This window comes from Doryrhamphus excisus, linkage group LG20 (assembly GCF_037039965.1).
Source record: "Doryrhamphus excisus strain RoL-2023G ecotype Guam linkage group LG20, RoL_Dexc_Guam_v1.1, whole genome shotgun sequence".
In the NCBI taxonomy this organism is placed as follows: domain Eukaryota; kingdom Metazoa; phylum Chordata; class Actinopteri; order Syngnathiformes; family Syngnathidae; genus Doryrhamphus; species Doryrhamphus excisus.
In genome coordinates, this window is record NC_136376.1 from 12,487,548 (window position 1) to 12,511,978 (window position 24,431).

The window sequence follows — 24,431 nt, forward strand, 5'->3', positions numbered from 1 at the left end:
ACCTCCCATTCCGTATGGAAGTGATATGTTTTTTCCTTTTTACTTGGTCCAGCTACTTCACTCATTTTAGTGACCATAAACTTTAGCGAGGGCTTAAAATCTGACGCAATTTGCCGACTAGCTTAGCACTTTGCATCGTTGTTTACGCATGAGCGGTGACCTAAAGGTCAAAATTCAGTTGTCATCTGATTGGTTGTCCTGTATGTCAATCAAGTAACGGGGATGGATGATAGGCTGACATCGTAAGTTCTGCTGCACTTAGAGACGTTGTTTGATTTGATTGGTCACCCGAAGGGCAACATTCAGTTGTCATCTGAATGGCTGCCCTGTATATCAATCAAGTGACGGCATTGATGCTAGGATGATATTTTTTTAATGTCACGCCGCAATCGACCAGTACCACCTCCGCGACCGGTAGATCGCGATCGACTTAATGAGCACCCCTGGTCTACCACGTGATGTGGATGAAACCAAAGATGTTTTGCTAGGGGACCTCAGCCTTAAGCTTAATTATAAGGTAAACAAAAATCAAACTTATAACAGTAATTGCCCCACAATAAGACATTATTATTAACTGTTATATCATATTCATTATATTGCAGAACAAGAGCCTGAAACATGCTATTTCACTTTGAAAATGTGAACTAAAAAGGATGAAATTTTGAGGCAATATAAGTTGGTTTAGCCTTGACTGCTAGTTGGGTGATGGTAGGAGATGATGATAAGTGTTGTTAGTTTGTGTCAACAAAACATGGAAAAGACAAAGTCAATCAGGTGCACCATTTACAAATAAAAGAATAGGCCAAATATAAAAGTATGGCGCTATAGCATAACCTAATGTACACCACATTATGGGATGTATATGATCAAATAAGCTAACGTTACTTGGCGGCTATAGACTAACTGCTGTTCATGTCTTTTCTGTTGAATGTGCATTTTAATTGTGTAAATGTGGATTTAAGTCAAATGCAATTTAAGGGGAGCTTGATCTTATGAAATAAGCTCCTTTCAGTAGTAGAAGTTTGTTGAGGTGGGGAGAATGGGGGCCGCTGGAAAAAAAAACAACCATTGTCTGCTTACCATTTTCATCGTTAGTCCATTAATTTGGACAAAATCATCCCAAAATGGAATGTATAGGTAAAGCTTGAGTTGCACAGTATAGTCAGAGGCTAACTTCAACTTGCTTGATGAAGTGTTCTTTATATACACTGAATCAGTTTGAAATGTACAGTCTTACTCACACACCATAAACCAACAGGAGCAACAACCCAGATGCTTTCCTCACTCAACCAAAAATAACACAAACATGTAACATGTGGAATACACTATGTAACTGTTCCTCACAGACTATGCGAAACACATGGATTTGCAAAACAATGTTTTTTCTTGTGCAAGACATGCTGGAAACCCACAGCGCAGCAGGTTGGAAAGTTAAAATTAGTCTAATTATTGTTTTGCATGTACACTATATGAGTGTGTATGCATTTTTTTCTGAAACCATTCTTACTTGCTGTTATTTTTGGTTGTACAATGAGCGAGGGAGGGGCGAGCGCATCAAAACAGGCATTTTTTATGCGCATATCAATTACTTGCATTACTCAGTTTTTGGTGTTTGCAAGTGGTCTGGGGTGTAACCCTTGTAAAAACCGTTATCTGTTGTACTGTAGAAATGAAACTTGAAAGTAGTAGTAGTAGTAGTCGTGGGAGTATAATATAATATACAGCTTACACAATGAACATGACCAAATTGTGTCCAAAGTGTCATTATTTAGTGTCAGCACCATATTTATTTAGCAATGCTTTAATTTCTTGGGCATGGAATCCACCAGAGCTGCAAAGGTTGTTACTGAATTTTTCATCAACTTTTCCGTGATGACATCTCTGGTGACATCGCTGGCGGATGTTGGACTGGAGGCATACTTGGCCACTCCATCACCTTTGGCTTCCTCAGCAAGCATTTTGAAGGGCTTGTTATGTTGGAAGTGTCATGTGGCCCAGTTTCCCAAGGGAGAGGGTGAACCGGAGCATCCCAGTACCAGTAGCACTCGTGCGTCCCCTGGCCATTACATTTAAATGTATGCATGACACAATCACTTTGACACTCGCTTGAGTGGTTGGCGAATTTGATAATTAATTGCTGTGTGTTGTGTCAATTTCAGTGGAAAGTAAATCTATATCGCTATACAAGCTACTAAAGTACATTGTTACATTTCTAAAGTATTTTCTTTTGGGAGGATATACTGTATTGAAATGGTTGCTGACATAAGACGAGTGTACTGTACTACTGTACTGTAACTTTCTATGGAAAGTTTCCAGACAATTCTCATAACTTTTCATCATCAACTTTTTATCTATCTAACAACTGCATTCAAATTCTTAATACTTATTTTTTTAGAGCAATAAAGCATGTATCTTAATGATGAATAACAGGCATATCCAATACAGTCATGGAAAAATATTATTATGTCTGGTACGACTACAGGTATGCTACATGAGGAATACAATGAACACAACATCAACTGTCAATGCCATAGCTGTTAATGTAAGAACTTTTGGTTTTGGTTATTATCATGAAAACAACCGAAATGGCTAGATATAAGCTCTGAAATTAAACTCTTATGAGCACCAGTACCTTTAGCTGTGCCAGGCATTAAAGAACAACAAATAAACTCAAATCCAATTTTTCCATGACGGTATGTGGTGTGGTATTTGATGCTCTTCCAAATAGCGCTGCTGTTTTTGCTGTTAATGCTAATTGTATAATAGTATTGTTTTGAAAACTTTGAAATGAAGCAAGGCTTGGCCTGTGAGGTGATGGAGGTGATCAGCACAGTCAGTTCCTCACCTTCCTCAGAAGTTATAAGGTGACACCAAAATGTGGACTCTGGCCACATGCTTTGCTTGAAAGGTGCGGTCGGTGTATTCTGACATGTCCACGTCCACGCTGATCTCCTGCGGCCCGTGTAGCTGCTGGACCAGTATCAGCTCGCCGGTTTGTCTGTCCGAGCGCTGCATGACAAAGATGCCTCGGGTGTTTCCTCCTACGATGCCAAAGCGCAGGCTGTCAGGTCCCGCCCGCCCAGGGCCCCCCGCAGTGGCCATTCGGAAAAGGGTTGCAGGTGTCTGCAGGTTGGAAGGGAGGGAGAGGTAGTGGAAGGAGACGGTCTTAGGGGCGAGGTTGCAGGAGCGGCTGTCCATGGGGCAGGGGTTCCTCTCGCACTGACTACACAATACAGAAACACATCCTGTTAGAGGTAATACAGTATAAACCCTGTAGGACAGTAGTACTGTATACAACTCATTTAGAGCCTCCAGGAGAGGTAACACCTACTGTACATATACAGGAAGCACTTACGAGACCAAGCTAGACTTTCATCATAGTTGTGATTAGTTTCATTATGTGTTTTTGTCATTAAAATCAGCATCATACTGACGATTTCCCTGCAGATCCAGTTCTACACCACTGCAAACTGCAAATGACAGATCTAAGCAATGCTTTGCTTCACTCCAAACCTTCGCTTGCTCCTTTTGCTGGCACACTGCTGCCAGCAAAAGTAAGTAAGTCAGCGCACAGTACGATGTTTCAGCGCTTTAGAGCAAGCAACTTGGCTTGACAAATGAGGTTGTAATGTTTCTCAGCAATTGGGACAACATTAAAGAGAAAAAAAAGAATGTTCGCCAGTGAGGTTCTGCTGAGCATGCATGCTCTTGTCACATCTGGTTTGCGTCACTATTACACAGTTTTTACCACAAAGTTTCGGACTTCTCATGTGGCTTCTGTGTGCATGTGTGCAATCATCTCCTCCTTTGAGCTGCCCTCTCCATGGTTGTTAATGATGATAAACCCCCACCAGGCATAACACTGGGTGCATTAATAAAAATGATGCTCAGTTTTGTTAAAAACATTATTGCGGTTGTAGTTTGCAGTCATTGCTTTTCTGAAATTGTGTTTACCAGAAATTAAATGCACTTACGTTACTGTGCGCATGTTTAGAAATTGTGTACTTAAAGGGGGCCTATTATACTTCTTCCACTTTTCTGACCTATAAATGTAGTTAGAATGTTGTATTGTCGTGTTAAACCATGCCAAAGTATCAGATAATGAGGTTTGCGCATTTGGGCCCTGTGAGGCCTGAAAGAAGTTTGGGATGGCTCAAAACGCTTTGTTTCAGAAGGCGTGGTAAAACTGTCCCTTTGGGATGTCAAAGAGGGGCGGACTTCCTTATATGGCCGTGCCCGGAAGCAGGCCATGGGTGGAATAAATTACAGCTGGAATAATTGCAGATTCTGACCACAACTCAATACAGAGGGTCGAAAAATGAGCATAATAGGTCCTTTAAGTATTGTAGCATTGTACTCTAATCTGTAACTGAATAGAAAATACAGCAATCCCTTGTTTATCATGGTTCGATTATGTGATAAATGAATTTCCGGCAATTAGAATTCCTTTATAAATGGAATGTTTTTGCAGTTAGAGGGTTGAAAACCTGTTTACGACCTTCTAAACATGGCTTTCAACATTATTAGAGCCCTCTAGACATGAAGTAGCACCCCAGTCACCCTTAGACCGGTATTATCCAATACAGTAGACATAATAACAGAAAACCAGTGAAGACATGAATAAGACTCATGCTTGTGTGTGTTGCAGTAACTGTGTTCCGGTGCTATAGTGAAGAGAATGAGGGGCGTACAGGAAGTGATAATTGGGCGTTGAGCTTTAGCTTGGCTTAGGTTACTGCCGCAAAAGTCATTCAAACCGGCAACCTGTTCTTCCATCAATCAGACTTGGTGCTTGTGTATCTCGCCGGACATTACAGTAACATCACTGACCAGTGGATAATACTATATACATCACAATGTCCTTGAATGCCTTTATTTAGTATTGGGAAATGTCTACTTTTGCTTCAGTACTCTAATACTCTTTCTACTTCTGGTGATTTACCTCATTTAACCCTGACTCCAGAGGAGGGCCAACATGCTATGTGTTCCAGTCATTTTCATGGCTGATTTTGGTTTACAGTAATTTTCAGTGGTATGTCAGTTCGCAGAGGCCGTAAGCTGTCATGTCATCAAGTAGAAAACACATCCAAACATATGCAGTACATGTGATCATCTTATTATTAATAACGACATACCCTACTCATCCAGGCATGCACTGCACACCTTCAGGTCCATCCCACAGCACAACACACAACACTTATTTCCAGTGATGGTTGTGTTGACCATACCTAAGCTAATATGAGCCAACATCTATGAAATCAATATTTTTCTTTCATATTTTGCTAGAGCTCATCCCCAAATGTAGACCTGACTTACAAAGAGGATTTGGACATGGTTTGAGGATTATAAACAAATCAATTCTACAATTCTACAATATATTTGTACTCCTCTTTCCTGCTATTAGTCAAAATGTCCCCCAGGAGCCTTTCTTCTACATTTAGCATAAAGTTACTGAATCTTTGGACGATGAAACACATGCAAATAAGTTAAAAGCACATACAAGGGGGATGTTTTGACGTAGGTGATGTTGCCATGGGAGCGGGGACAGTCTGGGTTGACACACTGAAAGCCTCCCCCCGTGTTGATACATGTTGTTCCTCGGCTACAGTTGTGCTGCTGGTTTAAACACTCGTCCACATCTGGAAGACAAAACAGCAGCGGCATGTAAGAGGAGCGAGGGGCCGGGAGCCAGACCATCCGCAGTCTGAGCGGTGCTGAGCTCCAATTGTTTATTTGGTTTTTCGGTTCAGTCTCACAGAAACGCTTCGTGTCCTAAAGATCCTTTCTGCTGGGAAATGGTGAGGTCATTCATTCCAGGGCCAAACATTGTGTTCAAAAAAGTCTCAGAATCTCAAAGGTCTCCTATTTGACTTTGTAATCATGTTCCAACAGTAATAACAGTAATATGTGGCCCGGGAACATGTTTACAAGCACTAAACATGAGAACGTCTATCTCCCTTAGTTGTGTAAAGAAGAAACATGCAAAGTTACGGGTTGCAATGACATCATGAAGAAAAAAAAACTTCCTCGTGGACATCCCACCCCCAATTTGCCCCAGCTGATGAGCCACCATGTGTACCACTTCACAGAGGACAGCGTTGTAGACAAACAAAAAAAGGCTTCACTACATATCTTAACATAAATCCTAGCGTGACGTTGCCTGTTAAGTACACAATCGTTTACTATGTTAGTCCTAACATTGTTGATACATTGGTGAAGCTTTTTGTCCCTGTAAGTCACAGAGTAGCCCCCCTTTTGGTGCTGCCACCCAGCTAGTCAGGTGTGACGCTCCTCGCTAGTGAATGAGCCTTTGTCCCGCTGTACCCTCTTGTCACTCACCCTCACAGCTCCGCCCATCTGGGAGCAACTTGTAGCCACTGGGGCAGGAGCAGTGGTATGAGCCGGGGACGTTGACACATTCATGAACGCATAACGTCCCTCCCTGGTCCAGACGGTAGACTTCACACTCATTGACATCTGTTAAAAACAGGAAAAGGCAGACATCTCGGGACCGACCATGCAGGGGCTGCTATACACAGGATGGCAGGAATGTTTGGATGGAGGAAATTCACCATATTAAAACACATACTGGAACAAACATATGTGGAGACTGTTTCTGTCTACCATGTTGCTCTGGTATTATAAACAAGAAATACATAATATGCCTTATAAATGGAAATTTTATATACAGGCATTTCCTGTGGAATGTGTACTTTGTGGTTGTAAATAAGTGGGGGGTTCAAACACCAGTCAGTATCTGCCATGACCACTATTTGCCTCACATGCTGTGTACACCGACCCAAAGTATCCCAAACTGTCCTGTGCTGAACATGGAATGGACAATACGGGTGCTTTATATTGATGCCATTTCAACAAACTAACTAGGGAATGAATTTATGACCTTCAGATGGTTTTACTGTTAAATAACAATGAGCTTTGGTCATGAGCTTTGTGTAGTGACCGAATGGACAAGATCGAAGTAGTACAAGGCTGGGCTCACCCTTAGATATATGTAAGGTGAGAGACTTTTAAGTAGAAACCTCCCCAAGATGATTTAAACATTGTGTTGTTCCTATATATATATATATATATGTATATATATATATATATATATATATATATATATAGGAACAACAAATAATAACTTGACTTGTAGTTGCTCAATTGGAATCAGAAATGACTTATATGAAAGGCAAAGCCCTCTAGATTATGCTTTTTATATCAAAATAAAGTTTTGTACCATTCACTGAGTTTTATCATTTAATTAGGACATAAAGGTCAGATTTTGCTTGGACAAAAGTCTTGTCGCATACAAAAAAATGTAGAAATAATACATATACTTAATTTTGAATACACAAATATGCTACAATAACATCAGAACATAAAGTCATTGTACCTTGGAAAAAAGAATTAATATTGTGTATGGCTTCCATGAGCTTGGAGGACTGCATCCATACGTCTTGGCAATGACTCAAATAACTTATTGATGAAGTCATCTGGAATGGCCAAGAAAGCAGTCTTGCAGGACTCCCAGAGTTCATCAGGATTTTTCGGCTTCATCTTCCAAGCCTCCTCCTTCATCTTACCCCAGACATGCTCAATAATGTTCATGTCTGGCGACTGGGCTGTTTTCTGGGTGAATCTTGTGTCCATGCGGGTTCCAACAGGTCTTCTGCAGTATAACCCGCATGGACCCAAGATTCACCCAGAAAACAGTCAAGTTTGGTGGAGGAAAAATCATGGTTTGGGGATACATCCAGTATGGGGGTGTGCGACAGATCTGCAGAGTGGATGGCAACATCAACAGCCTGAAATATCAAGAAATTCTCGCTGCCCATTACATTCCAAACCACAAGAAAGGGCAAATTCTGCAGCAGGATGGCGCTCCTTCTCATACTTCAGCCTCCACATCCAAGTTCCTGAAAGCCAAGAAGGTCAAGGTGCTCCAGGATTGGCCAGCCCCGTCGCCAGACATGAACATTATTGAGCATGTCTGGGGTAAGATGAAGGAGGAGGCTTGGAAGATGAAGCCGAAAAATCCTGATGAACTCTGGGAGTCCTGCAAGACTGCTTTCTTGGCCATTCCAGATGACTTCATCAATAAGTTATTTGAGTCATTGCCAAGACGTATGGATGCAGTCCTCCAAGCTCATGGAAGCCATACACAATATTAATTCTTTTTTCCAAGGTACAATGACTTTATGTTCTGATGTTATTGTAGCATATTTGTGTATTTAAAATATATAAGTATATGTATTATTTCTACATTTTTTTGTATGCGACAAGACTTTTGTCCAAGCAAAATCTGACCTTTATGTCCTAATTAAATGATAAAACTCAATGAATGGTACAAAACTTTATTTTGATATAAAAAGCATAATCTAGAGGGCTTTGCCTTTCATATAAGTCATTTCTGATTCCAATTGAGCAACTACAAGTCAAGTTATTATTTGTTGTTCCTACAACTTGGATAAGCGACAAGACTTTTGTCAGGGACGTATATATACGTAGTTATATAGAGATAGTGAATATATTGGTAGAAGGATGCTGCGTTTAGAGCTGCCAGACAGTAGGCATAGAGGAAGACCAAAGAGGAGGTTTATGGCTGTAGTGAAGGAGGACATGAGGGTAGTTAGTATGAGAGAGACACATGCAGAAGACAGGGTTGGATGGAGGAGATTGATTTGCTATGGCAACCCCTGAAGGGAAAAGCCCAAAGAGAAAGAAGAAGAAGTCATTGCATTGTTTGTTGTCCATTGCAATGTGAACGCTTACACCCGAAAAACACCTGAACTGTGACCTCAATGCATGCTAATCAGCTCATGACCCCAGGAGAGGATTATTTTGTTGGTTGAAGACTGGCCTCCACTGGTCATTTCAGGTTTTTAGTGGCTGTTTCTTGTGCGGAGTTACGGTGTCACACCACAGGTCAGTATAGAGTTGAAAGTAATCCAGTAGTAACGAGTATCTCACCTTGGCAGATACTATTGTCAGAAGTGCCACTCATATGGAAGCCTGCATCACAACTGCAGTGTTGGGCTCGGTTCACTTGGGCACAGCGAGGTTTTCGGCTAAATGCTGGATCGTTCATGACGCTCCACTCAGGAGGAGCTGCATTTTTTTTTTTTAAAGTACAAGGTTGATGTCAGCAGCTAAATGAACCTGAATGATTTATTGAGTGGATGTTACCTGTCTGAGTTTGGTGCTGGCAATGGGAGCCACTCCAGTTCTGGGAGCAGGTGCATTTGTACTGATTGACACCTTCCACGCATGTTCCTCCATTTTGGCAGGGGTTACTTGCACACTCGCTAATGTCTGACCACAGGAGACAAGACGACTCAGAACAAAAAGCCTTTTCTGTCCTTTTTGACATGAAAAAATAAATCTTGTAATATGTGATTTTAAAATACAACCATAGTTATTTATGATGAAAGGCAAACACATACTTAATTATTTTTACAGCACAATCTTATTTCTCAGGGTCTATGATTCTACTGCCAAAGAAAGGCAAAATCATTCTGAAATATTTGTGTGAAGCTGAAGAACAGTTTGTCTCATAAAAATAGTTTTCATGTTTTTTCCACCCATGTGTCTGCCTCTCTGCCATGTCCTCAAATGATCCAGTGCATTTTTTTGCTGTCGTATCCGGATTAAAAACAAAACAAAACAAAACATTTGTATGCAATGGAATGAAAAACAGTGTTACTGTTGCACAAGAGTCAGTAGCAGTGAGCTCTGGCACATGACGATGCTACATTAATAAAGCTACAAAAAGGGTCAAATTGTAATCAAACACAGGTATTTACATAGTGCAAATCTGATCAGACAGCCATTAAAAATACAAATCACCACTGCATTGTGGGGGGACTTACATTCCAGCACCCCCAGCAAATGCCGTAAATTGTGAATAATTGAGACGCCCATAAAGATATATGTACATTCATCCCTTGCTTCATTGCGTTTTTTGAAAAATTTATAAATGATTGCTGTTTCGTGGTTAACTATGGCCTATTATTAGTCAAAATATTGAAAGACAATGTGTATGTAGTATTCTGGTCAGTAGGCATCAGTAATAAGACAAGACATTGATGAGCCATGGCATGGCATATCTTATCTTATCTTATCTTATCTTATTACATTAGATTACCTTTACACTGCATGTAGTCGCCCATGGCATATACGACATGTTAAGAGTGAAAAAAGGTTCTCCCAGTCTGTATGGAAGTGGTATGTTTTTGGCTTCTTAGTCTTTCTTTCTCACTTTACCTGAGTGAAGTAAATAAATTGGAGACTAACTAGTTAGCTCGCTAGCATGTGAGGCTTCACGAACAGTAGTAGTAGTATAAAAGTATAAAGGTGACTCTAGGGGTGTTGTTTCATGTCTAGAGGGCTCTAATAATGGTAAATAAATTGCATGCATAAAGTCATAAATAGGTTTTCTATGAAAGTATTTACAATTCATTAATATTGAGTCCTACTATACGGAAATTCACTTATCATTGCCGGGTCTGGAACAAATTATTTTAATAGCTGTATTAATAATCCAATCTCATCAAACCTCCACGCAATGAAGCCGCAGTATAATGGATGACAACATTTTGTTTGGCCTCTCTCCATATGTCCAAAACATTAAAAAGCCAACTTCAACTGACGGATATTTTTAAACTCATTGAAACTGCAGTTTTCTTTTCCACACTCTATCACACTATTGCCTTTTAAACATGGCTAAAATTAGACAGCTGAGGCCAGGTCAAAAAAACAGGAACAGAGACAATACTGTTGCAGTCATACCTTCTCAGGTTACTCTAAGCATGAGTGTCAATAAACACGTGTTTAAATAAGTGCATCCTTCTGCATTTTCTGGGACGAAATGTGCTCCGGCTGCAGGCTGATTGGGCTATCAATAGCATACTTAGCATACTTTAGCATTATCAGACCATAGTTTGAGTATCATTTCAAGTCTATATCTTGTTTGGTGGGACAGTGCTATGCAAGAAACTTGAGCGAGAGAGTGAAAGGAAGATGAGGGAGCATGTGGGGGCAAAAGACAAAAACATCTGTGTGCTCAGATACCGAATACCACTTTTAACAAGATATTCTATCAATATGTCAAAGTATGTTTTATCCCTGCTGAGGGCTTCAATTGGATCTGGACGATTGACAATATTTTGAATTTGAACTGAAACTGAATTAAATCAGAATCAGAATTCAGACTACAAATGGAAAAATAAAAGAAATGGAACTTAATTGGAAATGAATACAATTGAAGTGAATTGAAGTGTAGAATTGGAATGTAATGGAATTCAATTGAATGAAATTGAATCAAATCAAGTGAACATTCTCCCAAATCAGTTGTTCATGACAGGTTCAGTGCAGGTCAATAGGCCTCACCTTTACAGAAGGCCCCCTCTCCATTCCACGTGCCGTTGTCCTGGCAGACACGTGTGGCTGAGCCCACGAGGTGGTAGCCCTGTGAGCAAGTGAAATGCACCTCATGTCCGACCAGATGCTTGGAGCCAAACTTGATTCCGTGATTCGGTTCTTCCAGTGGGGGGCAGGTGGTGGGGGCTGTGGGGTAGAGAAGAGGGCTGATCACATGTGGAGAACATCCTCTGGCATTCCCCGCCCGGGGATATGCACGTGTCACTGGGCAGTCTAAAATGCATCCATTGATCTGGAAAATGCATAATACACACTCTGTATATTACATAACATTCTAAAGTGACTTCCATTTGGTCTTTCATGGCACTTATGCTTCCTATACCTATGGAGATTGGGAAAAAGCATTTAATAATGACTCATCGGGTCTTGTTCTTATGTGCCTTGAGACCATTTTTGCTGTTCAATGTTTTCCAGATGAACAGGATAAGCTTCATGTCAGAATTACACCACATGAGAAATATGCGTGCATGGAAACAAGAGAAATACTTTTTTTATGATGAAATCATGAATGACTGAACCATAACAACATCTTAATTGACCAATTTGCCTTTTTTATTATTAAACATGGCCTTTCACTGACAAAGCAGCCAAATAACACGATTCCACTTCCTCTTCCCAGTGGCTAACAGAGTCAGAGATGACCTTGGATTTCTTCAATAGAAAACGTCTGCTGTCAAGGCTGAGAGAAAACTTACTATTTGAAGGAGGATATTAAATATATTCAATATATTTGTTTTTTTTGTGCTCATTCGTCCATCTCTGTTCTACACCACTTGTCCTCACTAGGTGTATGAATATGAATGAATGTTTGGTGGTGGTTGCCATAAGTAATAATAGTAGTAATGTGGCAGCCACATTACCGTTAAGACTACCCCTGGGCAGCTGTGGCTACAGATGTAGATGACCACCACCGGTTAGTGTGTGTGTGTGACTGAAGAGTGAATGAATAATGGGTTCACTTCATTGTGAAGCACTTTGGGTGCTATTATTATTGATAATAATAACAATATTTTTATACAAGACACTACGCTGAACAAAGGGAAGGCTACAGGCTTCAATAGTACAAACCACAGGGATTTTGTGATCAGCGGTGATAGGCATATACTGTACCCATCACATGATTTTTTTTATGGAAATAAAAATGGAAATCTATACAGATCGTTGGCCGATCAATCAGAGCATTCTTACACTATGAACAATGTTGCTTATTAATAGGTTTCTATGGACATAATTAGTTAATTATGTTTCTATCAATTTTCTCACCGCTTATCCTCACGAGGATCACGGCGTGGGGGAGCCTATCCCAGCTGTCTTTGGGCAAGAGGCGGGGTACACCCTGGACTGGTGTCCAGCCAATCACAGGGCACATATGGACAAACAACTATTCACACTCACATTCATACCTATGGACAATTTGGAGTCACCAATTAACCCAGCATGTTTATGTTTATGTGGGAGAATTAACTAATAAATTATTAATTATTGAATTTAAACCATTAATAAAAGAGTTATACTACATATTTTCACGAGTTATGTTCTATTTCATTTCATTTTGATACAGTGTAGAGCACCATAATAAACATATTGTTAAATAACTATTTGACATTGACCAGGATTATTGTCTTTTTAATTTGTGCATTTGGTTACATTTGTCGGACATACAGTCAGAAAACAAAGGTGAGTTTCTCTCTTACCAGCTGACTGGTCAGCTTGAGGCAGCTTGGAGACAGAGTTCTGTAATGTCGCCAGTTTTGACTTCATGATCCGGAGGCCTTCTGTAAACCGAAGCTCCTGGCCTTTCAGAAACTTATCCATCTGTCGCAGCACCCCAACCACCTGGTGCTTATCCATGCAGGTCTACAAAACAGGTAAATACTTCTTTTTCTTTTTTTTTTACGTGCAATGCAAGCCCAGCAAGGCAAATGTTGTGGCTGATGTCTGGAATACATATGTCCAAAGTATTTGGCAAGTCAAAAGGCAGCATGACAAGTCAAAGTCCATCTGATGACACTAATTGACAAAAATGAAAATTGCATGGGTGCCACTATAGCACTTCATGTGAGTAGTTGTCAAGCTGCATATAATCCTTCCTGTGAGGTTTATTAATCACATGGTCAATGGAGTACTTTCTTAGAGGCGGCATACCTTGAATTCCTGTACTCATATTTGGGGGGGGGCTTGGTACAACAACAACTCGCTTCGGGACGTTCAAAATCATCATTCACATACCTGACCTGTGCTAAAATGCTTTCATGCCCAAGACTGTGGGGAAATGTCTCCAGCAGAACTCATATCCAATGCTACAGCAACCCCCCCGCCCCCTCCACCCTCCATCATTTTGCACAAAAAATATGATTTCACAAATAGAAAATACATATGTCACACAAATGATCTTACCTGAACTGAAGCATGGCTAGAGGCAGCAGACAAACACAGCAAAAGCAAACACCTGCACCAAAAAGACATCTCTCCACAAGTCCAGTCACAAGTCAAGTGTTTTTCTTGTGGCACCTAGAACACACCAAGTGAATAAGAATTATAGTGTGGCTTGGGAAGTTTCAATGGGATGCTCATCAGGTGTCTGTAAAGATGGATTGGTGCTGTTGGAAAGTGTGCTCTCGGAACTGTGCACACCGCCTCCTGTCGATGCAAGGATCCCTCCCACCAATGTACAGTCTGTAGTTTTCGACATTTTCACGGCGTGGAAATAGCGGCGAGCGCCGAATTAAGTGTAAAAAAAAGATGCAGAAATTCGTAATCATCTGAAATTGCATCTTTTCTTTTGAAATGGTGATTCATTTCTTCCTGGTTGTCACCTTAACCGCTTAGTAAACAGTATGATGCGCTCTGTAATTATTCTTGGTTATAAAGAATACATAAAATACCAGTTGAGATAAGTTTTATTGTAACTACATTTATCTGAATTTTGCTTTACTGTGTTTACACTTTTTTGCAGGGTAAAAGTGACACCTAGCGGTCAAGTCTTGAATAAAACACTACAAAGAACCCGGCTTCTTTACGGCTCTCACTTCCACAATCCTCCCAAGTGTTAATTAAATACATAAATTGTTTATTTTAAATCAAATAAAGGACGGACAGCTACATGTTTTCACAAATTTTTTTTTACAAAGTGTGAAATTTAAACGTCGTAATCGCTTGCAGATGTGTAATAACTGACCTAAATTATAGCCAATAAGAAACGCCGATGTAGTGACACAGCTGAAATTCCACCAATCACAGACTGATTTTGTAGCATCCGGTTAGATAGAGCCGCACTGGAGGATAGATACGCGGAGGAATACACAATCTGGGACTGTGTACGGCAGAGCTCAGTGGCCATTTTGTGGCGATGTCGCTGTTGAGAAATCCCGTGAAGATGCTGAAATCAACGAACATGGTTACAACACTGATTGTTTCTCCCTCCGTCTCCTCTCTTCTTGCAACATGGCAGCTGTCAACCGACGGGACATTAGCAAAGCGGGGTACCGAGCTGTGCTCAGAGTTAAAACGACATTGATATGAAAGAGGAGGGTGTCTGTACACTGTCTCTGTGGAGACATGAAACACCGTGAGTTTTTTTTGCTCCAGTCTGAACATCTTCCAGCATCTGTCACAACACCGCGCCTCATTGACTGGTTGAGTTAATGCACTTTTGTATCGGACTGAGAAGTCAAGCAGATTCGGTTTCCAATGGCCTCTGTGAGCCTTGTTTCCAGTCCCCCAGCCCCCGCTCTTGACAAAAACATGACAGACTCTGAGCTGGCAGGGGACGCAAGGTCGAGTAACAATCTTATGCAATTCTTAACACCATAATCTGTGCCTTTCAGTGCTGTGCATCGACGTGCTTGTTTTGTTTTTTCATCATTTTATACATTTTCCATGATGACCCCAACTCTATATAATCCTTGCATGCTTTTTGGTGCATATTAGTCTAGCCTTTGGCTTTCCTTTTCCCCGTCTGTCAAATTGACTAATTCACTATACGTCATCGTCATTTGTGTGGTGGTTGTGGGGTGAATCCATGGTTGCATTGTTGCCATCTGCAGTGAACGATGCAAATGATGACGTAACTGCCACGCCCATTGTTGTCATTGTAGCTCCCTCCCCCTGCTGGTCACCAGGCAGTACAGCAGAGGTAGAGTTCACTCGGGGCTGAGCTGCATGAGGATAATAATGCCGTGTTACATTGTAATTTTTTTACATGAATAGTTTTATATTATATTATAGAGTCCAGACCTGAACCATTCATAATGTTTCAGAATTTCCCGTTATCAAAAAAAATCATCCTATGTTAATGCAAATCTAGACCGAAAAAAATGACGTCATTAATATTAATGATTTATTACGTTCATTTATTAACCACGTATGTACTGTATATTCGGCTCAACTTTAACTTGTGTCAGTTAAAGGGACTGTATGCAACTCACTCCAAATTGTTTTTAAAGTGAAAAATATAAGACCACCACTACGGCTACTGTAATTACTATCAGTGATTTGAAAGAACAGATGAACAAAAAAAATCCACAATTACAAACTAAACAGTTTTAGTTGGCCCAAATAAAATAACTACCGTTCATAGCTGGCAATCAGCACTGGTGGTATTCAAGCACATGTCCGTTATTAGTGCACATATGCAAAAGCAGTCTCAGAGAAGTGGCTGATATTCAATGATATCTAAAGTGAATAGCTAAACTTTGCCAAATTGCTATTATTAGGTGACAACAAACCCACATTTCATATGATATGATTATGATTTATGATATTGGTGCCATCTAGGCAGCTGGAAGGCCCCACTGCACTGCCCCTTAACAAATGGCCCATTACTCAAGTCTGCATAATTACTGTAGGTTGGACTAGGAGCCCAAATATATATTAGATAAACAAAAATAAATAAAAGCATAACAATATAGTAAAATGTAATAATTGCTGTTAGGGGTGGGAATAATAACTTTGATTGATCTGATTGATTTATTGTTAGGTACAGTATTTGGTCAATGATGTGACCTTGATTATTTGTCTAAAGTGATTGAGGCAAAATGGAGTGCAGTAATTGACTACAGCCAGCAGAGGTGCACAGTCTCAACTAGACTGTCTAAAGGGAAACAGATCATTAATGTGAACAGATCTCTGGACACTCCTTCAGGCAGCATCTCTCTGCTAAATATGTATTGAAACAGGAGTTCAAAACATTTGAGATTCTCCCATATATTTGTAGATGAACATTATATGAACATACATTGTTAAAACTCTTTTTATAATGGCCCCTCAGGGAGGATGGAGAGTTGGAAGACGGAGAAATAGATGATGAGGGGATCGGGATTGAGGAGGAAAACAAAGAGGTGACCAAGGTGAATGAAGACAAAGAGAAGGAAAAAGAGAAAGAACGAGACAAGGCAAAAGAAAAAGATGAAAAGTCATACAGACACTCAAGGAAAAGATATAAGAAGACCAAAGAGAAGAGGAGGTCCAAGAGGAGGAGACGGGACAGACAGAAAGTAAGCTTTGCAAATTGGGCACACATTAAGATTAGATTTTGAATGAACCTTTATTTCCTTCTGCCCTCTCCTTAGCGTCATTCATCTTCAAGCAGCTCCAGTGACAGCTATGATTCAGACTATGACCGACCAGAGAGGCCCAAAAACAGGCAAAGTCATGGACCTGATCTGGTGAGTTCACATTTCCAAATTGACTTCTTAAATTGATGCTGACAGGAAGTGAGTCTCACTTTTGGTTGGTTTTCTAGCATGCACGGGATCCAAAAGGATCACGTGGCAACTCACACAAATCTCCACCTCACAAGAGCAGTGATTTTGACAAACACAGCGATTACAGCGACGACAACTATGACTATGAAGATGAAGACGATCATTACGACGATGACATGTCTGAGTACCCGCAGTCTAAAGATTTAACATCCAGCCTGGGAAGAGGACGCCATGGAAAAGAGCAGATGGGGAAGAAAGGCGGCATGAGGGGCATGAAACAACCACAATGTGAGGATGCACTTTTAAAATAATTATGTAAAATACATTTAGCAATAGATTCTTTTTGTCTTCAGTTGGGCAGAGAGGAAGAGGCAGAGGGAGCGCACCTGGGAGAGGACGAGGGATGCTCAACAAGAACAAAAAGCTGAAGGGAGGAAAACCCTGGGTGGGTCGTGGAGGACGAGCCCGAGGAGGAGACCACGACATGGAAGATATGGCTACAGTATGTTCGTCCAAAAGGATTTTAAAAAACGTAAGTATTGTGAGACACTAACTTGTTTCCTTTCATTTGACAGGATGTCAAAAATTCTGGTTTTCAGAAGAAGCGTCTGATTATGAGCAAGGAGTTTATCAGTCAGCACACAGTGGAACACAATGGAAGATACATTTGCAAGTATTTTCTGGAGGGTCGCTGCATCAAGGTACCCTTATATAATATTTTAATTCAACCCAACCAGGAGTTTTCACTGCTTGAAACATATCTTCCTTTGTGATGGGGAAGTGCATGCAGCAAGGAGGAACCCCATTATAGTTATTTCACTTTAGTGCAAGCATTTTACAAGGTGCTTCTTTATTTCAACTACTGAGAGTTTACGTCACCAAGGCCAAAATTGTCTAATTTATTGTTTCACTCAGTCTGCTGGATTTGGTTGGTAATTTTTGGATCCTCACCAAAATTCAGTGGGTTTTGCGCTGCAGATTTCTGTAAATTTGTCTAATATAGTTTCGATGCTAAACAATGAACAACCAAATAATCACATTTGGACTTGGTGCAGGTAATAAAATGTGCATTAGCTACAAATGTCATATGATATTTGCATGCCTTTCCTTACATAAATGATAACATCTTCCTCTAGGGGGAGCAGTGTAAGTTTGAACACGAGCTCGTCATACCAGATAAGAAGAAGGAACTTTGTAAGTTTTACCTCCAGGGATACTGCAGTAAAGGAGACCATTGCATTTACATGCACAATATCCTTAAATGATGATCACATTTGCATGACTTTGTAAAGACAACCGTTCAATCAGGCTCCTTAATTTCTGACTCAACATGAATATCCTTGCAAGTTCTTCCACACTGGAGCCAAATGCTATCAAGGCGACAACTGTAAATTTTCCCATGATGCTCTGACTGATGTGACCAAAGAGTTGCTTGATAAGGTGAGACATAGTCAAAACGTACTCTACTAAAGCTAACAAAACCACATCTAATATACTGGATATATATTCTGATCAGATCATTAATACTGAAGATGAAAATGCCCGTGAGGATGAGTTGGAGCTGGAGGACCTGAGGAAACAAGGCATTTCCCCACTTCCCAAGCCTCCCCCAGGTGTGGGCTTGCTCCCCACGCCTGGTCAAAACAGTCCAGATGGATCCTCTTGTCAGGCAGGGAAGAAGATCCCCTCCCTCTTCGAAATCAAGGTTCAACCTACAGTTGACTTGGTGCAGAAGATCGGTTTGAAGTAAGTCATATCTGTGGCAGATATGTCTAGCAAGCCCACCTCAAAATAATTTTGTATTTTCAGTGAGTCCAACTACTCCCAGGATCCAAGTGAAGGCAATGGTGCATCAGAGGAAACACAAAGTGGTGTGGTGGTTTCGTCTGGATCCGATGCTCCTTCTGGGTCACCTGGTTGCATGGGTTACACAGCAGGACCACCCATGAGTGCCCAGAGCCCTCCTGGACAGCAGCCACCCCATGGATACCCAATGCAGCCACCAGTATTTCATGGAAACATCAACCCTCAGATGAACATGCAAAGGCCTCCTTTCTCTACAGGACCAGATCTACAAATCCTGCAAAGCCTTTTGGCTTTTCCATCGTTGGGTCAGAACCCTCTAGAATTGCTCAGTAACTTGCTTCAAAACCAGCCCTCAGGCCATCAAGGTTTGTGTCCTGGATTTGGATGATCACTGTTACTGTAAGGAGGTATTTTGTGTAACTTTTGTTTCCATAGATGTCTAGATAATATTTATGACATGTTTTATGACATGTTTATATTGAGCACAGTCAAAATTCCCTCTGAACAGCCCTTTTCAGAGTAGACGTTTTTTGACCTGTCCAGTCTCGGATCACCAGCTCCTGTGTTGGCCCTTTAAGGGTCGAGCAAGTGAGTCAGGGAGGGACCAGTAGAGAGAGTGAAAGCAGCTTAGTGTGTGGTCACACCTTGAAAATGAGAATTAATCCACTGATCTGTGATCTAATCTGCCAACACTGCAGCTCTTATTTGCTTTTGGTTATGGCATGAAAGTGGATAATGGCAGATAATGTCTCAGGGTTCTTCCAAGTCATTGGCAGAGAAACTCAATGCCAAGTGACATATGTCACAGTGAGCCCAAAATTTCAAGGGTCTAACTTATTTTTGTATGTTGTAGCAGATCCTGGCATGACCATGATCCAGAACCTCCAACAGCAAATAGGTGCAGACGTTCAGCTGCAGTCTTTGCCTCCAGCAGTGCAGAAAGCCATCATTCTACACTTGACACAGCAGCAACAAGAGTCAAAGCCACATGTGAATGATCCACAGCGAGCTGAGAGTCAAGAAGATAAGAACAGAGGTGAGCGTCCTCTCTGGGTCCAGATATCCAAGAAGTATTGAGGTCTTATTTATTTTTGAACTCCAGATGACACAAACTGGTACTCGAGCGATGATGAGGATGGGAGCAGTGTTTCCTCCATCCTGAAATGTCTGAAGAGGCACAGTGAGAGCCAGCAGTCGAAGACCACAACGTCTGCCCCAGCGGCACCCTTGGGGGACCCTCGGCTTGTTAAGGAGAAAACTCAACCAAGTGACCCTCGGGTGAAAACAGACCCACGGCAGCGACCCAGCGATATGAAAAATCAGTGTGATGCTGCTTTGGATCCACGACTTTCCAGGGACCCAAGGAAAGTGAGACCCATGGAGTCAAGCTCCTACCGCCAGCAGAACCACCCTGTTGCCCAAAAGCAGCACGCTGGAGATGAAGACGAGGAAGGGGAGAGGGAACTCCGAGACAGAGTGGCCCTCATACCATTGGAGGCCAGTCCGGGTGTGGTGCTGTGTGATCCACGGTGCCAGCTGAAGCAGTTCAGCCACATTCGGGTGGACATTCTGCTTCAGCGCCCTGCCTACGCTCAAACTGTAGTGTGGGCCCCTGAGGACCTTATCCCATGTTTGATACCCAAACAGGAGCACTCCATCAATCTACCCCTGCCGCCCCTGATCGCTGATGCTCAGATGAACAGAACAAGTCTACTAGAGCATCCTCCCGCCTCCAGCCCGCCACCCACTGACCCCAGACTGGCAGCCGCTCGTTTGAAGGAGCGTCTAGGTCGACTGCAATCTGGGGGTTCCACAGAGAGACCAGTAGATCCACGACAACAAAAGAATCTAGACCCCAGACTCAAGCGTACAGGAAGTCTGGACAGCAAGCTGATGGGTCAGAAAGAGGCCTCGACAGGGGGAAGTGTTGTGGATCCCAGGTTGCAGAAGGCCAGTGCAGGCTCCTCCCTGCCTGAGAGGCTGCCACCATATGCACCTCGACTGGCTTCTTCTGGGGGCATCCTGGAAAGCCCCACAACAATCCTGGGTGGCATTAGTCTGTACGACCCCCGTAGTCAAACTGAGCCTGTCCGGAAGGATCAGGTAGAGCCTCCTAAGAAAGTGGGTATTTTGAAAAATCCAGTTAAGAATGACACTCCTCCGCTGCAACCTACCTCCTCAAGTCAATGCCGTGGCTCTTTGGAAGAGACAAAAAACACAGACTCAGCATCTGATCAGTCCCCACATGTTAGTCCACCCCCAGCTTCATTGGACTTGGCTGTTACACCCCCTGCAGTGCATAACTTGCCCGTCCAGGCCCTGGCGGGGCTGATCCGACCCCAGTACAGTGACCCTAGGCAGGCCAAATTAGCGGGCCTGGGCTCTGCGGGGCCACAAGAGGAGGCGTCAGAGAAGGCAGAGAAAGAAGTACTTACAGAGGAACACAAGGATGAGGAGGTTGAAGACAGGACTCTCAAAGATGTCTTCAAGACCTTTGACCCCACAGCTTCTCCTTTCTGTCAGTAAACTCAGCTGATTTTTTAATCGACGAGAGGTCAGTCATGATTAAGCTTTATAACTAATCTATATGTGTACATTCACGTAAAGCAAGTCGTGTTAAACGGATGGTTTGGGAGTGAGCATGGTTATCTTAAACATGAAAACTATTTGGAAAAAGCCACATTTTAAATAGGGTTCACTCAGCCTTTATCAGGTAGAGTAGATTTATTTTTTTTAACTTTCATGTTTTATCAACTTGCTTACTACAAAGTGCTAATACTTCTGTTCACTTGGATGGATTTCTTCTATTTTTGTGATTTTAATCCCCTGTTCTGCCACATGACAGAGAAAGATGATTTCATCTGATTGTGCAAAATAGTTGCTTTTTCTGAACTTGTGTTTACAATGTGGGAACATCCTTTTACATGTAGTGTCTCATTTTAAAATGTGTATAGTATTGATTCTTCTATTGAATAGGGTCGACATGAAGCTGGGGGATATTTTATAGCTTGTAAGTAGCACTATAAATATGAATAACACGTGCATCCAATGAAAAAAAATGTTTTACATGTTTTCACTTTCATATTTTAGCCCTGGAAATAATTCTGAGAGATTGCAAGAGTAATGTGTGAGTAATTGATATTTAAGCCATTCGTACTTTTTGGTGGATGTTTTGTTTTCATGACTTTTAAATCAAAATGCATTTTTTAAAAGTACATATAGTACATTGTTTTTAAGTGCGTTCATGGATAACCATGATATTTCTCTGCATTTCAACATTTTTTAAAACAATATACTGTACATATCACAATAGTTAATAAATGTTATACCACAATCCTACCTAAGTAAGCAATGTGTTGGTATTGATATCACACCAGCTGCATTACAATTAGCTATGTGAACCACTACACTATTGAAAACTATAACCACAATAATAGCCATATACAGTAGTATTCCTATCTCTTATGATATTGTCAATCAAATTGCTGCAAATACACTAGCTGTGAGTATATTGTGTACTTATTAGTAGTTTTTAGAGACACCTTTCCCTTGAAGCAATAACTTGAAGCCATCTTGCACCGGAGACACCAGACTCGGTTCGAGAGAGTGCGATGAGATCTTCCTCAAACCCAACTCGTCAGTTTGTGGGTTGGACGTCTCCTGGGCTCAATGGATCACCAGGTTTCTCTTCCATTGGAAACACAAGGCCATGGCCTCAGCTTCAGCTGAGTTTGGGTCAGGCTGCTGTAAACCCTAAAACAGAAACATTACCTCAACCTTTAAAGTAGTGTCATACTAAAAAGAGCCGAGTACGTTCGTATAATTACTGTAATGCAGGCTGTTTCTGCAGCGTGAACCCCTCGCAGGACTGGAGAAAGTTCTGCGTGTTCTTCACCAGGATCTCATCAGATGATTTGCAGCCAGGTGTTACAGCATTGACACTACAATATATGAAGTTACCGTTTGTGTTGGTCCGGCTTGTGTTTTGCTTCTAACCTGGAGAGGATGCCGAGCTGGTTTGTGATGGTGAGAATCTGCTCCACGATAAGGGAGAGTTCCTGTGCACACTGTTCATCCAGGCAGTGATTGGCTATACTTCAATGAAGTCAGTCACTGATTGGCAGTTTGACATCACAGCTGCACAGACAAATGCCTCTTTGTTCTGAAGAAAAAAATAAACACTAAAGCACAAAGACAAGGTACAAAGCCGAAAGACTCAACTCTTACTGGTCATTACCAGTAATGGACCTCTGTTCCTCAGAAACTGAGTCATGTGGTACAACGTTTCCGCCATCTTTCTGGTATGCTGGACGATTCTGTTATCTTTGGGATCCCAGCTGTAACTTTCTTGCTTCAGAAAAAAAGGAGGTGGAGGTCAGTGAAAAAGCATCTTTGGAATGAGAAGCAACCTACAAAGAAATATGGACAAATATTGTGTGAGAACACAAAAATATTTACGACATACAGGCAACATGCCTTGTAGACCTGCTCTGATCTTCTCCTTTGCCTCTTGGTGAATAGGGTTAGGCTTTGGCTGACCAGCACTGAATCTTAACCTCCACGTTAAATGTGTCGCAGAAAGAGCCAGGCGCATCTCACTGATGATATCAGACATCAAAAAACAGAGATGGTCATTGATGGACCACAGGTTGGAACGTGTACAGATGTCCTGCATGTAGCTGAAGCTCTCTTCCACTTTTTTTGGTGCTGCACCTATGAGGGGATGCGAAGCTGCGTCAGGCACACTTGGAATCAGCCTCCTGGCACCTTCCGCTGGCTCGCAGTGGGCCGCAGTAACATCCTTTGCTCACAATTTTTCCAGAGTGAATAAAGTGCATTTGTGAACAATGGTTGTGTGTGCAAGCAATAAAGCACATCACACTAAATGTGTTCCATAAGTGCCAAAACGCTTTTCGGAGGCCTTCTCTGAGCGAGTGGAGTGCTTTTTTGGACGTGGCACACATGTGCCATATATGGAGAAAACTTTTACCACAAAGCCTATAGCTTGCTTGAAATACATTATCACAGTGAAACACTATGTATCATTTTCGCTCTGACTCCACAGCAGTGCTTCTCAGCCACGTGAAACTGTTGCATATATGACTGGATGCGAAGCTGCGCGAGGCACACTTGGAATGAGACTCCTGGCACCTTCCGCTGGCTCACAATGACCCGCCCTATCATCCTTTGCTCACAATGTGTTTGACATTGAATGAAGTGCATTTTCGAACAATGGTTGTGTGTGCAAGCAATAAAGCAGATCACACTATATGTGTTCCATAAGTGCCAAAACGCTCTTCGGAGGCCTTCTCTGAGCGAGTGGAGTGCTTTTTTGGACGTGAAGAAAATTTTTACCACAAAGCCTATAGCTTGCTTGAAATACATTATCACAGCGAGTGAAACACTTTTTCTGATTTTTGCTCTAACTCCACAGCAGTGCTTCTCTGCCACGTGAAACTGTTGCAGATAGAACGGGAT

At 41.7% G+C, this 24,431-nt stretch overlaps 2 protein-coding genes and 1 long non-coding RNA gene across 6 annotated transcripts; 1 reads left to right on the forward strand and 2 right to left on the reverse strand.

Annotated features, from left to right (window-relative positions):
* Positions 1–900: 900 nt before the first annotated feature.
* fbln7 (fibulin 7) lies at positions 901–14,229 on the reverse strand. Its single transcript, XM_058058793.2, has 8 exons — positions 13,840–14,229; positions 13,137–13,299; positions 11,392–11,568; positions 9,190–9,315; positions 8,974–9,111; positions 6,340–6,477; positions 5,501–5,639; positions 901–3,223 (listed from the first exon to the last, which is right to left on the reverse strand). The coding sequence occupies exons 1-8, from the start codon at positions 13,906–13,908 to the stop codon at positions 2,851–2,853; spliced, it is 1,323 nt and encodes a 440-aa protein (XP_057914776.2). The 5' UTR covers positions 13,909–14,229; the 3' UTR covers positions 901–2,850.
* Positions 14,230–14,705: 476 nt separating this feature from the next.
* On the forward strand, positions 14,706–22,306 carry zc3h6 (zinc finger CCCH-type containing 6). Of its 3 annotated transcripts, none has more exons than XM_078799325.1 (12): positions 14,706–15,010; positions 16,712–16,937; positions 17,013–17,108; positions 17,186–17,435; positions 17,501–17,649; positions 17,723–17,848; positions 18,284–18,398; positions 18,478–18,587; positions 18,664–18,893; positions 18,957–19,318; positions 19,807–19,989; positions 20,056–22,306. In XM_078799325.1, exons 1-12 carry the CDS (start codon positions 14,961–14,963, stop codon positions 21,477–21,479), a joined length of 3,321 nt encoding a protein of 1,106 aa, XP_078655451.1. In that variant the 5' UTR covers positions 14,706–14,960; the 3' UTR covers positions 21,480–22,306. The 3 variants fall into 3 exon arrangements, with proteins under 3 accessions (XP_078655451.1, XP_078655449.1, XP_078655450.1); XM_078799323.1 differs by lacking the exon at positions 14,706–15,010 and adding an exon at positions 15,017–15,218; XM_078799324.1 differs by lacking the exon at positions 14,706–15,010 and adding an exon at positions 15,017–15,218 and having other exon boundaries at positions 19,810–19,989.
* Positions 21,899–23,541, reverse strand: LOC144902149 (uncharacterized). Of its 2 annotated transcripts, none has more exons than XR_013630440.1 (4): positions 23,439–23,541; positions 23,191–23,362; positions 22,781–23,115; positions 21,899–22,706 (listed from the first exon to the last, which is right to left on the reverse strand). It is a non-coding gene; the product is annotated as an uncharacterized LOC144902149 (long non-coding RNA). The 2 variants fall into 2 exon arrangements; XR_013630441.1 differs by having other exon boundaries at positions 23,191–23,304; positions 23,419–23,537.
* Positions 23,542–24,431: the final 890 nt, after the last annotated feature.

What these genes read in the sequence shown, in the direction of transcription:
- fbln7 (XM_058058793.2), bottom strand. Translation starts at nt 13,908, where the DNA reads ATGTCTTTTTGGTGCAGGTGTTTGCTTTTGCTGTGTTTGTCTGCTGCC. An exon ending in CCAGCACCAAACTCAGACAG is followed by an intron (nt 9,112 to 9,189) that starts GTAACATCCACT and finishes AAAAAAATGCAG; the next exon opens with CTCCTCCTGAGTGGAGCGTC. An exon ending in AGATGGGCGGAGCTGTGAGG is followed by an intron (nt 5,640 to 6,339) that starts GTGAGTGACAAG and finishes TTTGTCTTCCAG; the next exon opens with ATGTGGACGAGTGTTTAAAC.
- zc3h6 (XM_078799323.1), top strand. Translation starts at nt 15,133, where the DNA reads ATGGCCTCTGTGAGCCTTGTTTCCAGTCCCCCAGCCCCCGCTCTTGAC. An exon ending in GGAGACGGGACAGACAGAAA is followed by an intron (nt 16,938 to 17,012) that starts GTAAGCTTTGCA and finishes CCCTCTCCTTAG; the next exon opens with CGTCATTCATCTTCAAGCAG. An exon ending in GGGCATGAAACAACCACAAT is followed by an intron (nt 17,436 to 17,500) that starts GTGAGGATGCAC and finishes TTTTGTCTTCAG; the next exon opens with TTGGGCAGAGAGGAAGAGGC.